The sequence below is a fragment of the Ornithodoros turicata genome, chromosome 2 (genome assembly GCF_037126465.1).
Source record: "Ornithodoros turicata isolate Travis chromosome 2, ASM3712646v1, whole genome shotgun sequence".
Lineage (NCBI taxonomy): Eukaryota > Metazoa > Arthropoda > Arachnida > Ixodida > Argasidae > Ornithodoros > Ornithodoros turicata.
Genome location: NC_088202.1, coordinates 85,537,592 through 85,554,566, shown reverse-complemented (window position 1 = coordinate 85,554,566; position 16,975 = coordinate 85,537,592). Strand labels below are relative to the sequence as shown.

Genomic DNA, 16,975 nt, shown 5'->3' with positions numbered 1-16,975 from the left:
TTCAATAAACATGTTCCCCCTCCCTCCAGTTACGCATATTCTTCTTCCTCCTTACAGATATTGGATATCTACAAAGAGAATGGTCAGAGTTTGGCATTTCCATTTGTTCCAAAGGCTCTTTCACGGAAAGACACTCCACAATTCGCAGCCTCGTCTACTTTCTCCAGGAATCTGGCCTCGCTCAAAGGCTATAAGTAGTGCTCGGACTTCTCGGCAACTCTGCAGTGACGGCCCTAAATCTTAAATTTCGGCCGTCATCATTCCTCCAGCTGTTAGCATACCAGGTCATCTCATCCTGGCTACAGTCGTGACGCAGCTCACATACGTGAGGCCATTGCAACAACGGCAAGCCGGTTCGTCACCACCACCTCTATGATTGCCTTTGTGTTGTAGCCTTATCTATTACTGCCTCTTTCCCTTAGAACAGTTCCCTTAGAAGTCGGACCACGACGCACATTCCCTCCAGAGCGTTAGTCGTGACATTGAGTTTGAGAGTTTGATTTGGAATTTTCTGGCGCAAAGATATCCGAGATCATGCTGCGCCGCACTAATTATGTTGGTTTGTTAAAGGCTAGCTGGTTTGATTCATTGCATATAACGTTGTATCACTGGGTGTGCATGTGTCCACCTCAGGTAATGTGTGAGCAATGTAGTTAGTCGTGACATTGCCCATCTCTGTGAGGGCGACAACGGCGAGCTCTTTCACAAGCACCGCCGCCGCCACCACCACCACCTCTTTCGTCCGCAGTGGATATATACACTATTACTTTCCTGCTCACGCTATTTGAACACATCGTTCCTGTATTGTGCGTTCTGGTATAGCCGCTGGTTAGCGTGCTGGCCATGTCACGTCGAGACTGCATGGGAGGTACCCGGGTTCGAATCCCTGCGCCGGCTGTTCTGCCTGCTGTTTTTCCTTGGTTTTCCTCAGACGTTTTCAGACATATGTCGGCACAGTTCCCTTAGAAGTCTGCCCAGGATGCACATTCCCCCAGGGCGTCAGTCGTGACGTTGCCCACCTATGTGAGGCCGGCAACGGCGAGCCCCAGCACCGCCACCACCTCTGGTATAGCCGGTCGCTCGTGCATGGTGGCGCTGTTTGTCGCTCTGAGGGATCATGCACACTGGACCGTATCTTCATAGGGAACTGATGCGACATTTGCCCCCACAGCGTCCGAGGAAAACCCAGGGAAGACAGACTGCTTGCGCGTGTATGCGCCCATTTTCATATGTCATCGTAATCGACTATATGCTCCGAGACAAGTCAAGAGCTGCAGTCACAAAAATGTGTATCTCCGCCAGCGGATAATGTAGTCCGCACATCGAGAATAGGGCGTACGAGAATGTGGCCGTTGTCAGGCACGATTCGTATGTTTCGCTATCGCGAATATTTTATACGTTTGCTTTAAAAGCATGCAGATGCGCTCCGAGTACGCCGTCTTCAGGTGTTTTCACAACATGATCAGCGTACAAGCAACGGTTTGATACATGCTGGCGCACTGCACTGTGACTCGGAGGCGCTATGCCTCTGCCTAAGCCAATCACAGACGTCTTAAGATTGGTGGATCTTGTCGGTTACGTCGGGTCTCATAGACGGTGTTCACTACTTTACTCGCTCACTAAAACTTGGCACCGGCAAAGCTAATCGCGAATGTTACTGTATAGCCAGGTGACGTAAATTAGAATGCGCATGATCAAGCAGTAATGACGCGCACACACGTGGCCGGCCACTTTCTCGTTGCCTATGCCGCGCAATTTTGCATACTTGCACGAAAGAGCCCTTGTTTGAGCGGGAATAGCAAGTCGGCTTCTGAAGCCAGGCTAACCTTTCCCCTCTTTTTCTTTTTGCAATAAACTTATTTTCCCCCTCCCCTTGCTTGTTACAGCCGCCTGTCGATGGATACTTCGGTACACTTGTTCGCAGGCCGACTTCTTAATAGTTTTTACCGACACAGTTTTTCGATCCCAAGTGTCATCCCCCCTTCCTTTCATGAACGAAAGATTTTTGATTAAAGCTTAAATTCTCCTGCACGCGTGAAGGTCTTTTCCATCAAAGTGCCATTGCGCAAAACAGCATAAAGGCAAAATGCAAGAGACGCGAGCTTCATGTCACACATACATCCCGTTTCACACATCCTTTCTGCCACACTGATGGATGAGCGGAGGAAAAACGCGCGCAGCCGACAACGGTAGCGAAGACGAATGAATATAGAATAATGTGCTCCGGTTACATGCCTGAGGAAAGACATATTGAAAATGTCTCCCATTTTCATTGTCGAGCACTTGCATATGAAACGAAATCACATGCATGAGCGTAAAAGTAGCACGTGTACGAGAGACATGTCAACGGTGACCGTTGATTGCCTCAGTTGGTGGACTTGCATCGACTTGTATAAGTGCCACAGGTCGTCGGGGACCCTTCCTCACCTGCTTTATCGCCGTGGGGGGGGGGGGGGGGTATGTTTAATGCTTATAGCAAAAAAGAAAGGAAAGGTTAGGCATGATGTAGGCTTGTTATTCCCAAAAGGAAACACAAACAAACAAAGGGAAGGAAGGATTTACCCGTGAAGTTTGGATTGAAGTAGCATCGTGTTAATCATCAGTAGTTGCTATAGGTCAGCAGCACCTCCCTGGGGTCCGTTGACCAACAATTGATAGGTTTTCTCATGTCACGTGTTCCAAGGGAGAATGATTTGTCCTCTTTCCGTTCATAACGTTGCACGTACTCCGTCACTTTCGTTTAAAATGCGCCAGCCTGACACTCCAATTTGCTGTATACATACAACGCGCAGAAGCTGACGTACTACACCTACTTATCTACTGCCAGTGGTACAAGACCTCCCGTGACACACTCAGGATTCGTCTAGCTCACCTGAGATATATGGACCTTTTGCTTCCAACCTACACAAAACAGCAGCGCCGCTGAACTACCTCAGCGACGCAGGGGAAACTGTGAGCACCCATGTGGACAGCGAACACCAGGAGCACACTGACCAAGGGCTTTACCTGGGTTTCGTCTCACGCTCCTCATCCTTTCGCCCTCAGTCTCTTTTTTAATCTATATAGCAAACCGATCGTCTACCTGATTTTTCCTCACTCCTAATAAAGATATCCCCCTCTCGATCAATAGCTGTACAGCACAAGAACAAAGTCGCGCTCCCAGCGTGTGTACACGAAACACTTATCTCTATCTGCACGCATAAATTGTGTCTGGTGACAGAGGCGCCACAGTGTGGAAGCCCTGTATGGACGGTCCCAGAATCAACTGGCGGACGATCGACTTATTTGAAGAGGGATGACCTCGGCCGAGAACCGGCCCGAGCTCCAACCAGGAAATAATGCTTGGCGTCTCCACTGATGCGGATATGAGGGTGCTACTCACTTACGCGCCTTTCGTGCCCCCTCTTGCAGCACGCCCGAGAAATCGGTTCCATCCAAGCACGCACTCTTCTACTTCCATCAATTTCGAGATCGGTATATTTTGCGAACGTGAGGGAATAGTATCTTCCGATTATTTCGCACGGCGCGACTTTTTGTTGAGGCGTCGTTTGGAAACTACGAAATTCTTTGTAGGACCGCTAACACCGAAATGTGGACTTGTTGGTATAGGAAAGCGACATAATCAAACAAGGAGCCAAGGACACACAAATAGGACACAGGAGCTCGTGTGTTCGGTTTCTGTCCTGCGTGTCCCTGGCTTCTTGCTTGATGATATTGTATAGGGCCACTTTTGCCATGAACGCTATATTTAATTTTCTCACCAGCATTCGCGATAGGAAAGGCAACTCGCATCCCTGATCGACGAAATGAAGTACGAATCACAACGTGACGAAAAACACGCGTGTTTTCGGCGCACACATTGCCCCGATTGTCGAGATATACTGTTAGAAATGATGGTGGTGGTGAAACGGCTCGCCGTTGTCGGCCTCACAGAGGTGGGCAACGTCACGACTGACACCCTGAGCAGACTTCTAAGAGAACTGTGCCGACATATGTCTGAAAGCGTATGAGGAAAACCCAGGAAAAAACCAAAAGACAGCGCAGCCGGCACCGGGATTCGAACCCGGGTACCTCCCAGTCGACGCGACTCTTAGAAATGAGCCACCACATAGTACGCTCCTAGCCAGCCATCATCCAGAATGACAACGTTCTCTCCGACGGGGAGGGGGGCGTACGCCATATTTCTGGTAAATATGAAATGCAAAATGCTACAAAAATGACGTACGCCCCCTGTTTTTCGAGTGTAGGTGTCATGTGTGTAAACGCGCGAACCGTGCCGTTCAGACTCAGTTGTGTGCAAACAAGGGAAATCGGCAACCACGTAATGCACACCAGGGCCCGGAGTAAATGAATGAAGGCAGCGGGTGTGAAAACGCAAGCACAAATTGCGGGATCCACTACACTACCTCTGAGGTTGTGATACGGGGGGACTATTCATAAAGAAAACGAGAGAAAGCACACAGTGTGAGTTCTCAGGGGCCAGAGATGGGCAACAGTAAAAGGTGAAACCGTGAGAGCAAATCGGCGCGTGTCTCCACAGGCACGCATGGGCTGACTCAGTACGATCAATATCAACTGGTCACGGGAAAATGTCGTGGGGCTGACCTACAAATTTACAACACTAGTACGGACACGATATCAATTTCCCACTATGACCCTTGTTGAAAGTGGTCAAGATCTTGATTCGCTTTAAGTCGTTTATGGCTATAAAACATGGAAAGACGAAAACACATGAGCCTTAGCTCAATCTCTCCCTAACTTTTTTTTTTATCAACATAAGCCTCGTGATACCCACTTATATTTCATATTTCAACCAAAGAACGACAGGTGATACAAAGGACACGGGTAGTGAGATTCAAACAGGACTCCGTACGGGAATCGTGACAGATGAACCAAATGACGAATTTAGTCTAAGGGCGGTGATCGCTTCAGGGAAACTGTTATGCATATATAGTAACACAGTTTTAATTGAAGAGTAGCAGGTGGTGAAAAGGCGCCACCACTGCGATACGAATCCACACACTCCGATTTTTTTTTTGGGGGGGGGGATTTGTTTAATTGAATGAAAAGAAAGGAAAAGAATGGAAATGTCAGCCACTCTAATGCAAGCTTGCTATCCCAAAAAATAAAAAACAATCAAGACGGGAAGCCGGCAGTGCCGCCTCGTTTGTCATAACTTGAGTGCATAGTTGCCTGCATAGGGTATTTTCGGACAGGTGTGATTCTAGCGTGTCACAATGGCTCCCAAGGTGGCGCGTGCATAGCCTCGTCATTGGCTTTCTCAAATAACGGTCATCCTCACAGGCTTTTCAAGGAAGCTAAACTCATCCCGTGTTCACACGCCACTTATCCCACGCGTCTCTTCTCTCGAATATTCCTTAGGGCACCTCCTCAATTTTCCCTTCCTCCATGGGTGTAGACAACTTGGATAAATGGATTAGGCACACTAGTCCAACGTAATTGAGAAGGCGCTCAAGAAATGCATAGACAGCCACATCGGGCTTCGTGTGGCTCCGATGGTTGGTTGGCTTCTTCTGCGTGCAGTCGCGAGTCACTCTGCGACGGACGCTGCGTCTGGCTCCGACAACGCGAAAAGAAAGGGAAGAAGTATAAGAAAAATGAAAGAGATCTGTCAGAAATGAAAGGTTCTTTACGAGTTGAAGACAGGAGCTGAAAGACCTCAAGAGTGTTGACTGAAAGAAATAATCCGCGGGGAACAGCCATGATGTCATATTACAAACTGCGTTTTAAGCACGAGAAGCTCAAATAGCAAATGATATACTACGCAGAACAGCCGTATATATTTCTCGTATTTGAGAATATCATGAAATTTGACCGCCTCTGCGACAGTTTCTTCTGCACTTATCTCCACTTTGGACGTTCACCGACTGCGCCATTGCAAAACCGCATGGGACATGTGGAGATTTATGAAAACGCAGCGGTGAATTCGGGTGGAAATAGAGAAACAACGACGACGCTTTAATTCGGTGAGTCGCGTGTGCCATCGTGCAAAAAAGAAAAGGAAATGTGGTTGCAATGAAAACAAGATTTGGAATTGTCGCATTGTCTCTTCTTTGTTATCATTAAACATATCCCCCCCCCCCCCCACACACACACCATGACATGGCAGACACTACCTTTCAGACGCATTAATCCGGATGAGCGCGTGTCAGGTATGGAACATTCAGAAGCACGAACAGGATGTCGCCACCGCCCTTAAACATCATGTTGACTGCCTGTGTACGTTAAATGTAGGTCTCCTCCTACCGTCAGTTTACCTAGCTGCTGACTCCGCTGTAACTGCGATAGCTGGGCGGAAAGCGTGGGAGAAATCGACGCCAGATGAATTTTCAAACGAATTCTCTTTTACTAGAAGACGTCATCGACATGAATCGAAGATGATGTGACTCAGAACGTGTAATCTGGACGCTTCGTGTCTCACTTCCGCCCACCCATGGAATGTATGCCTTTACTACGGGTTTCCGCAGGCGATCAATACCAGGAACTTCCATTTAAATGTGATTCCCTATGGGTCACATTCGAAGCCGCATTCATTACGCGCGGCATGAAGGGCAAGACCTCCGGAATCAGCAGTGTGGTTACAAGGCTACGTAGTTTGATCCGCACAAGATAATAATTCGTGGGTTTACGTCGCGACACAACTGTGATAATGAGCGAATCCACAATGGTCGGTGTGTGGATTAATTTTGATCACTTGAGGGATCTCTAACCTGCGTTGAAATCGCAACACATGACACACAGTGTATATAACGTCCCTCGCGGAAGACGGCGCGTCAAAGCAGCTTGTACACCTCGCACCAGAGTGAACTTGAACGTCATTCCGGCCTGCGGACCCTTGCGGTGCTTAGTAGAAATAACGTCGGAGGGTGTTTTAGTCTCGCACAGGAATACACGTACACCCACTGCAGCTAGAAACCATGATAACCCGAAAATACATTATCAGCCCATGTCACGATTGCCTGCAGAAAAAAGCGTCCAAGCTCGCAATAGTTTCGGAATATATGCGCTTGTAATCGCGGACTCGCACGCGCGGCTACACTGCAACCTGAGCTCTTGAGCGGCCGTTCTTGGTACGAAACAAACCCAAATAACGGGCTGTGCACAAAAGAAATGGCGGGAGCTTTCACTACAGGATGTCCGTTCGTCGCAGCCGAGCGCGTTTCCACAGAGACTTGCGACACGTAAACGTTTATTTCTCGTCTGCCTTATTTCGCCACTAAACAGGCATTCGACTCCTGAATGCGAATCAAGAGAGAGGGAAAAAAATCATTTTTGGAACGTTTGACATTCTTAAAAAGTGCTGAAGAAAGGACAGCAAGCAAATGACTCCCCCGTCTCTTGGCCCCCGAGGAAAGTGATGGTGCAGTTCATGGTCGTCGAACTTGGGAGGCCAAGGAACTTCCGCTCTTTTCTGGCCGCAGGACGGAGGAACCAGCAGGGCTTTGTTCGGCTACAGCCAATTCCTGCTGCCATTGTAAAACCGGGCCGCCGTTACAATGGAGATGTCTTTCAAAGCCAATCCCCGCCGCTGGCGTTCCTTGTTGCGTGCTGGGGTCGCAGAAGATAGCACGGCTTCCAAAGTGCCAGTTTTTTAAGTCAAGTTCGGGGTTCTCTTTTTATTATGACCTTTATGGGGTGCCTTAAAACGGTCACATGTGTTTGACTCAGGGATGATGGAGCCGGGCGTTGGCACAGTTCCTGATTGCAGATGTGTGCCCTGGGACGGGATATTGAAGGTACCAGGAGAAAAAGAGGGCCAAGAGGATTACGCAAAATCACTGCCTCCAACACGTATCCGTCATGTAGCACGTAAATTCCTCGTTAGCCATAGGGGAACAGAAGAGCGATAATGTGTGCGCCGAAAATGCTCCAATCCAAAATCCAACAAACAATTCTTAAAATATGTGACATATGTATTAGTCACAAAAGGTGAGAGTTTATCGTCGATATTACGTGCTATAGTAGATACAACGACGTTAATTTCAATAAGGCCTGTCTGTCCGTGTACAACCAATTATGGAAAGCCACCTTCCTAATCTTATGGAGAGATGCGAGTAGGCTACACTTTATGAAGCTTGTGCCCCACCTAGAACTATGCAGCGGAGTAATATGACTAAACCAAAACAGCAATACAGAATGCTTCCCACAGCAGCGCCGATCACAGACAAAGCAGCAAAGCTCGCCATAGGCAGTAAGGCTTCAAGTGCGCGTGATATGTGTTTCCCAAAGAGTGCCAGCCAAGGATGTCACAATTTTGCCTGAGGGGTTCTTGTTTTGCTGATACGCCTGCATGCATAAACGAACGTGTCTGCAATTGAGATCATATTGCGCGAACAACTTATGCAGGCAACGCAATTCCTAAGGAGAGGTCGATGTTTTTCCGCCGCTAGAGCCGTATAGTATATACAGGTATTTTGATAAGAACGGTAAATGGAGAAAAGCAATGAATATCTAGCATTCAAGAAGCGTAAAAGGTTCGCAGAAATATATATGAGTGCTGTTCATTAGGAAGATATTTACTTTCACCAGTAGGTGAAGCCATAAGAAGCTTGCGCATCAGTGATGATTACTGACAAGAAATATCGAGATACCGGTTCAACCACGCTCCATCCTTGCCCATCGAGTGCATCCTTTGAACACCATTACCGCAGAATATTTAAAAAAAATTAAATGAAAGGGACCAGAGCAAGTCCTCCCGAACCCAAGAATGTGTCTTGTAAGCGGAGGGCACGCACACTATGGAAATATTTTTGAAGCCAAGGGGCTTTCCCCTGGCCCTGGTGTAAAGCGGGCCAGTTCCCCTTCATCGGGATGCAACCCACTCCGAGCCTCAGTCAAAGTGGGGCGCGAACACCAGAGGAGCCAGCAGCGGCAGAAAGGCCATGCATGGGAGCGCACGGCGCGCCTCCTGAAGCAGAATCCCGAGCTCGTTCGATCGACCCATGAGGAGGTGGGAGCATGTGGTCGCCATGATGCTTCTTTCGATGGAAGGAAACACGGTGACATGGCCGTCGGTGCTTCGCACGAAACGGGCATTCGAAACGCCGAGCCAATGCACGCAATGTCTGCACGAACCGCGTCTGGCCATCAGTGGTTGTAGGCAGACAGTCGTTAGCAGAACGCCGTCACTATGGGTTACGCGAGGCCTAACGAGTTTGGAAAAGAGAAGGAAAGGAGTGTTCCAGTTTGACGTCTCTGTGATATGTGAAGATGCAGTCTTTGTGGTCATAGACAGGCAGTTAAAAAACGGGGACGAAATTATATTGTGCCGTAAGCTTGAATGTGCATCAAGCTGGCTGATGGTAGCGACTGATAACCCGTTCGCGCTCGCTCTGGGCGACCATTAAGTAATGGAAAAGTGGGCGCGGTTTTGTCAAACCGCTGTCGCACAGAGCATTCAGAAAAGGGTTTTGCTTATCCGTTCACCCAGAAATGCTTGTCTTCACATCTTCGAAGGGTGCAGCTAGTAATACGAGGGGTATATCGTGTGTTAGCGGTGAAGTGTATCCTTCATAAGCAGCATAAGCCTAAAACACTATTCGAAGCAATATCGGCTACCCTGCGTGACGGTCAAAATGGAACTATGCCAGTATACTCTAATCGATTACATTCACAATTTTGTGCAGGTTACTAGTGCTACCATTGCTACGCGTAGTGTTTACTCTTAAAACAACAAATCAATACGAGAACTGCCCCTTCATAGGCTTTGTGCCCTTGACCTCACCCACATGAGGCATCTCGTTCGCCAAGTCGCAGGTCGCCGGATAAGCTACGGGGACTGACGCATCCGCTGCATATGATGATTCACGGAACTACCTGGCTGCACAACAGTCATCCCTTCCGTGCAAAAATGATGACCTTGCTCCCCACAAATTTTTTTTCTTGCTTTCGTTAGAAAGCAGCCGTAACCGTTGGTGTGCTCCAAGCACCAAAGCAGAGGAGGGGGGATGAAGGGAGGAGAAAGGGAAGTGCGGAGAAGCTTGTTGAACGGGTGTACACGTAACTGCAGGGTGCCCCGAGTATCCCACGGCGGGCGAAGCGCCAACCGACCTTCCTGTTTTGAAGCCGGTCTCCCGAGGGGAGCCTTCGGTGGTTGAGCTTCGGTACCGCTTCGTGTAAGACGGGCACCACCGCTTGATTCACTTTACGCGTGCCATTTAACCTTTCAACAGATCACAGAGGACGACATGCGAAGAGGCGGTTGTTCTTTTCTGCTACGAACAATGAAAGAAAGATGAGCGTACATACCTGAGAGAGCGCGGGATCATTCCTCATAGCATCCAGGACGCTCTCCGCGCGGACGGACGCCAAACACAAAAGGAACAAACATAGTCCGTCGAACATGCACTGCATCTTGCTGCTGTTCGTCCTGAGAAGCTTCCAGAAAACGGCGAGATGTTGCAAACTCGGGTAACGAGCGAGCTTTCCGTTTCACATCCACATAGTCCGCGAACTCCGCTTCTCCTTTGCCGAGCGCTGATCACAGTATGCGACGCGCAGTGTGGGGGAAGGGGGTATCCTAGTTGCGCGAGAGCTGCTACAGAGGGCGCCGCACGGTGGCGGAGGTGATGACGTCATGCTGCTATCTCTCTCACTCTTTCTCGGCGTCATTGCGCCGTGCTTCGCAAATTTCATGGCTTGAGCAGAGGTGCAAGGCTAGAGCGGCTGTCAATTAAGTAGGATTTGAAGAGGGCGCCTCAAAATAGGGTTGCGAGAGGCAAATTTTACACCTGGCCTTGGACGGGGCTTGAGAACCGAGAAGACTATCGTGTGAACGTGGTTTTGTTATGATTCCGTCCATATTAATTAATAAAATACAAATGAAAAGACAAATACAGAAAGTTGTATGTTGTGATATGCACCAGCAGCACCGAAATTGTACAGTTGTCCAGCGAACAAAATAACGTTAATAATATTGGCATCACGAGGAGCCAATATGTTGCTCGTTGCTGGTACGTCGTTACCCGTTGCACGAGAAAGAAGAACGATACTTTATTTTGATGATAATGATTGGGGTGTGGAAGAGCATAAACACAAAAACGATGTTTGAAAAGTAACGTAGGCATAGTTCCCCATCAAACATGAGCGCTAAAGAGAACTAGAGATGCAAAATTTCCTGATAATTTTTGAACAGCTGAAAAAAAAAAAGCCTTTTCCATGTATTTTTTTTTTTAATTTGAACAGACGCGAAATTTTTACTCTTGCACAACTTAGATTTGTTGGCGAACGCTAGAGAACAATCTATAGTGTAACGTAAGTTATATAGATTTTATTTGTTTAGAAGCAAGAATGCGGATGGGATTTTTTTTGGGAAGGGATGGGATGGTATTTCATGCAGTAGGGATGAGAAGAAACAAGAATGGATGTCTGAGGAGAGACAAGAGTACCAAAAGAAGTATGCAGACAGAAAAAGAGGAGCCAACTTGAGAAGCTTTCAACCGGGGCTGCACGTGAGGCAGCCACGGCATGTACCAAAAGGACAACCGCTGTACTCAAAGCCACTGAATGTGATTGCAAAACGAGGTGCCAGAGCTTATCTGCTTGAAGATGGTAATATATGGAATCAATCTAGATTTACGCTGGTTCACGAGGAGCACCTGTCGCCTTTCGGACAACCACCCCCTCCGTAGTAATTGATAAATACCAAGGGACTCAACAGCAGTTCTTGCTGTGGGATACTGATGACTGTCAACAGTCTACTCGGACTCAAAAGCCAGCAGTGGTAAACAGAGAAGGAGGAGACGCTTTTCTCGAAAGGGCAAGTGAGCAGTTGATTATGGATCAATCATTAGTATCGCAGGAGAAACAATCATCTGCTCCAAGGACTGTAACACCGACAAGATATAGCACGCCAGAGAGACGTGAACCTACACGATTTCAGGACTACTATCGCTATACTAAGAGTATGTGTATGTCGGAACGTACCTTGGGTGTACAATTGTGTTGTACTTATTTGAATTTTGGATTTACGATTTGAGTTGGCATCACCATTGCAGGAGTTTTCCACCAAAGTACAACAACAATAACATAGATGAATGGATGATGATGATGATGTGGGACGTTTCCCTGCGTTAAGTGCAGGACCCTACAACCAAAGTAACTGGTGCAAGTGATGCGGAGTTGCGGGCCTCACACTAGTGAAGCCAAAATCTCACTTTTTTTTTTGTAAAATCAAAACAATTTACGAACCTATTGGATTTACTTAATTTTGTTATCGTTAACCCATGTTGGAGATGCACATTTATTCATCATAAGTTTTTCGTGCTTTTATTAATCTTGTTAAATATGAAGCATGTACTGTTCAAGAGGGGAGTAAGATGTGGTACCTAGTAAACCTAACTGTCATCGTCATCACCACCTGTATATAAACTAGTAAACTTGTTCAATCGCTGCTCCCGGCTCGTACCTTACAGACGCCGCAGCTATAAAACAAGAAAGACAGCAGCGAAAGTCAAAACGTTATTAACAGTTCACAGCAAGCTACTGCACCACAACCATTCCATTCACAATGAACGTCACACGATGATGATTGGTTATCTCAACGAGGCATATGTTTCGTTGATATTTTCTCCTCATTTATGCGTTATATTTTACGATATCTTTACGTTTTTATTTTCTAGAATGGAAATCTTGGGCAATTTTTCCGACAACGCGGAAAAAAAAAAAGAAGAAAGAACGGGCAAAAACTAGTTTCCCTCCGATTTTTCCGTTCTTTGTTTTTCATTCATTTACTTCTTTTTTTTTTTTTGGGGGGGGGGGGGCTTGCATCTCGAAACAGGACACAAATCAGTTGGATTAGGGAAAATATTTCCAGGAGCAGTACTGCAAGCAATACTGCCCCGCGACCGTTCGGGTGTTGCAGTGCATGGCCTTGAGCAGGAAGTAACGAACTGTCAAGTTTCCGCACCTGTCACAAAAGTTCAAGCGAAACAGGGAGACACGTGTACATGGTGGAGAAAGAAGGCCGTTAGTCAGCAATGTGTAATGATGAGGTGATAAACGTTTGTTCCTCTCCGTAAAGAGTGCCACAGGAACTGTAGAGGGCGCCAACGATGTAACGTAATGTTCGTAATGTAATTCGTAAGAATGTGACGCGTAACGAATTTCGTTGCAAGAACTGGTACCTCGTCACCCCAAGTCAATGCCAAGTCATCCCAGACAACTTGAGGCTCGTATTGTGTTTGTCCCTTTGTATGTTCCAGCCTCAGAACAATTTCTTGCCATCATGTACCCCATGTGCTCCCAGTGCTGGGTAAAAGCGAAAACAAAGACAACGCAGGAACAAGACACGCACTGCATGGTCTTTGGTTTGGTCGCTTTTATCCATCACAGCGGGTTTTGTAATCTTACACCATGTACTAACCCCTGTCCACCTAACTAACCACGTGTCCAAGTTTTAACATTGTTCCTTTTCGTTTTGTTTTTCGTTTCTGCTTCGTCGCAATGTGAACTGCAAAAAGGAATAAGCGCATACAAAAGGGACAGTGAGAGGGAGCACACGCACACCAAGCGCTACTTACAACTAATCATAGTTTTTTGCAGCTATACACCAACTAGCCGAACTCACTTCTGCATTTCTCAGCAATATGAACGACATGAGCGACATCCCATGTGCATACAACATGTGGTGACTTGACCTGGACGTCGAGTCTGCGGGTTCCTCAGACCGCCACTGGTGTCGTTGACCACGTAGCGCCTTCTTGGAAAAGAACCACGTTTCTTTCTATAAAATGAATTATGGCGGCATTATTATTGTTATTTAATAATTATAATAACAAATTATTATTATTATTGTTTATTTATTTTTGATAAGGTGCCCATAAACAATCCGAAGGTCTGGGAAATGGTGCGCGAAACATGAATAAATTAAAAAATGCAAAGATCATAAATACACATAAATACAAAGAAGCTACACAATAAATACAGTAGACAAAACAGCAAATGTTGAAGTCAGTCGTGGGAAAAACGAAACAACTAAACGGAAGACAACATAAACTATACATGAAGAATCGTCTTGATGGCATTAGTAACATTAGAAAAATGAGCGAATATGTCTACACCTTGATTCTCGAACAGTTTATTCCAGCACGTTAGTAGACGACTGACCGGACTTAGCTTGTATATACGCTCGACATGAAAGATTGGATGATATCTAAGCAAATGAGAAGCTGCATGGAGATTAATTAAGTGTCGTAAATCAGGGGAGTTGAAGACGGACTGGACTAGTTTGTACAAGAAGACACAATCTTTATTGACAAGGTTTGCAAGCCAAGTTTCTCTGGGATATGCTCGTAACTGTAGTATACTCTGACATTAATATGTCGGTCATATAGAGAATAGAAATGAAGCGGCGTTGGACATGTTCAATATCGTCAGAAAGCGCTTTGCTTGTACAGTTCCAGGCGACAGTGGCAAATTCCAGGATGGACAGCACAACACCAAAGAATAAGCTAAACAAACACATTGGTTGAGCAAATGACTTAGTGATGCGTACAATGATACCAAGTTTGCGCATCGCTGAACTTGTTATACTCGACACGTGTGGCTGAAATGTTAGAGAGCTGTCAGTGAGTATCCCAAGATCACGAACAACGGAATCTCTTCTTATATAATTGGAGTCAAGTGTGTAACAGTGAACAATGGAATTAGCTTTTCTAGTGAAGGAGATAGCGAGAGTCTTCCGAATATTCCACATATGAATGCGAGAAATGTCCCCTTGCAGTAGATCACAATCATTATAACTTTCAATGCATCTGTACAACTTGATATCATTAGCGTAGAGGAGTACCGATGAGTTATGTACACAGGCTGGTAAATCATTAATAAACACATTAAAAAGGAAATGACCTAAGGTCGACCCCATGTGGAGGCGGTCATTTTCACGAGAAAACGCACCGAGATAATTGACGGTCAATTTGGGCAACAGTTATTGCTGAAACTCGAAAACTGGAAGATCCAGCGATCAGGTGAAGGTAGCTCGAAGCAAAAGCCTCAGGTCTGTAGCGTCGATATTTTTTATTTCGAACAGAGACTGTACTGCTATTGGTAGAGGTACAGTGTCTCTCCGAAATTTCGGCCGTCTTCTGAAAGGGAATTGAACGGAAAATGTTAGTGGAAATAAGGCACATGGTTTTTTGCACCAGGGCTCCGTGGAATACCATTGTAACATACAAGTACCTCCCCTACCTACGGGTAACGAGAACTCGTTCCCTCTGCTTTTTCCCAACGAGCAACGTAGTTAGTTCCTGTCTCTTTCGGTAACGTTACAGAGTGCTTAGAAATCACGTAATAAAAAATGTTCAACTTCCATATTACAGTAAATACCGAAAATTTATAAACAATTCTTTTCTGTGTATTATCAATACGCTATTGTGCCATTTTCTTGAGCTGCTTTAGGTGATTTTTCTTTCTTCATTTCGTCCTTTTTCTATTCTGTGTAGTACAGCCACCCAAAACACCTGAATTGTGCGGTGAGTTACCCACCTAATATCTCACATGAAACACCCTATGTCGTTGTCACCTGTATTTGTTGTCGTTGCTCTTGAGCTGTTGGGGCATGTGATTCTTTTAAACAAATTGTAGAAGACATAAGTGTGTGTCATATTTCCAAATTGTAAGAACGCAAAATAACTTTCATCTGAGATTCCCCCCCCTAAAAAAAAAGTAATCTGCTAGGAAGGCCAACAAAGCCAGAAAAGTCAGCAGATGTGGGTGTCGCACCCTCCTACAACCTCCACCACAGCCCTCTGAAATTAAAATTCTACCATCCTAAGTAAGCTTCTCCTGTTATGGAACAACGCCAACCCGAACATACCCGAGGCTTAACAGGCGGTATATAGGCATTGGTACGGGTTTTTTGTTTCACGATTTATCGGCGATGACAATTTTTACGTGAGTTTATAGCCTATATTGCGTTTTATAAAATATAGTTTAGCTATCTAACGCCTTTTCATTAATTTGATCCTCACTGCAAGCCCCGTACTTTATCTTGCGTGTGCGTTGTACAGACAAAGGCTGCGGAAGCATTCAAGGGGATCAGAGAGATGGACTCAAACTTCTGGAAAACGATGGCTAGTGTGATACGAAAAAGCGATATTTCACTTGACGCGTCAAACAGTAAAGTCCAATAAAAATATGCTATGCAAGTAGGTTAGCTGTCTGCGCAGCTTCCCAGTTTCCCTCTTCCCCCCATTGCCTGGTGGAGCGACCTCATTGGTCCCAAATATTTCAAGGTGAGGCGGACGTGCTTTGTTCTGTGGACACATGCGGAGCACCATGCAGGTCTACAAATACCCCCTTACTGTTGCCTTGTGAGTGGACGGACACTTCGTCGCGTGGTGTCTCCGAACTTAACTCCTTTTTCTCAATTCCATGTTAGCGCCGCGAAGCAACTGTGGCTATCAGCGACGTACACACGCAACGTGGACAGATGGAGAGAGGACGGCGCGGGGGATAGGGAGGGTTAGTATGCGTCCTGGGCCTACTTCAGGGGTAGCTGTGCCGACATTCGTCTGGAAAGTCTGCCGGAACACCCAGGGAAAATCTCAGACAGCACAGCCGGTGCCGGGATTCGAACTCGCGTCACCTCCCAGTCTCGGCGTGGAAGGCGATCATGCTAACTACCAGAGAGGACCAGCTCGCGTGGCGTATACGCCATGCGAGCTGGTTCCCTCTCCTGCGCAGAGACAAGCTGCTGTATAATGTATATTGTTATTGGTATTTTAAGCATTAAACTTGTACTTCATGCCCCATTATGCTTTGGGGTAGTGGGCCGCACCTTACGTGGCAAATTTCCCCATTCATTATCAATAATTTATTTGTTGTTGTTGTACTTTATGCATTACACGTGTATTTTATGCATTAAACAAACACTGTCACGAAAGATATCGGGTTCGAACAATATTTACAACAATTCTTTTGTCACCTGCTGCGCGCGATCTTACTAAAACATATA

At 46.4% G+C, this 16,975-nt stretch overlaps 1 protein-coding gene across 2 annotated transcripts in view; it reads right to left on the bottom strand.

Annotated features, from left to right (window-relative positions):
• The window catches only part of LOC135385651 (fasciclin-1-like), a 75,143-nt gene extending 64,611 nt beyond the window's left edge, over window positions 1-10,532 (bottom strand). For both annotated transcript variants that reach the window (XR_010420461.1, XM_064615103.1), the window contains exon 1: window positions 10,270-10,532. Coding sequence is in view for 1 of the 2 variants with exons in the window: in XM_064615103.1 (XP_064471173.1) it covers window positions 10,270-10,374 (105 nt within the window). In the remaining variant the exon portion in view is untranslated. The remainder of the gene's footprint in view (window positions 1-10,269) is intronic.
• Window positions 10,533-16,975: the final 6,443 nt, after the last annotated feature.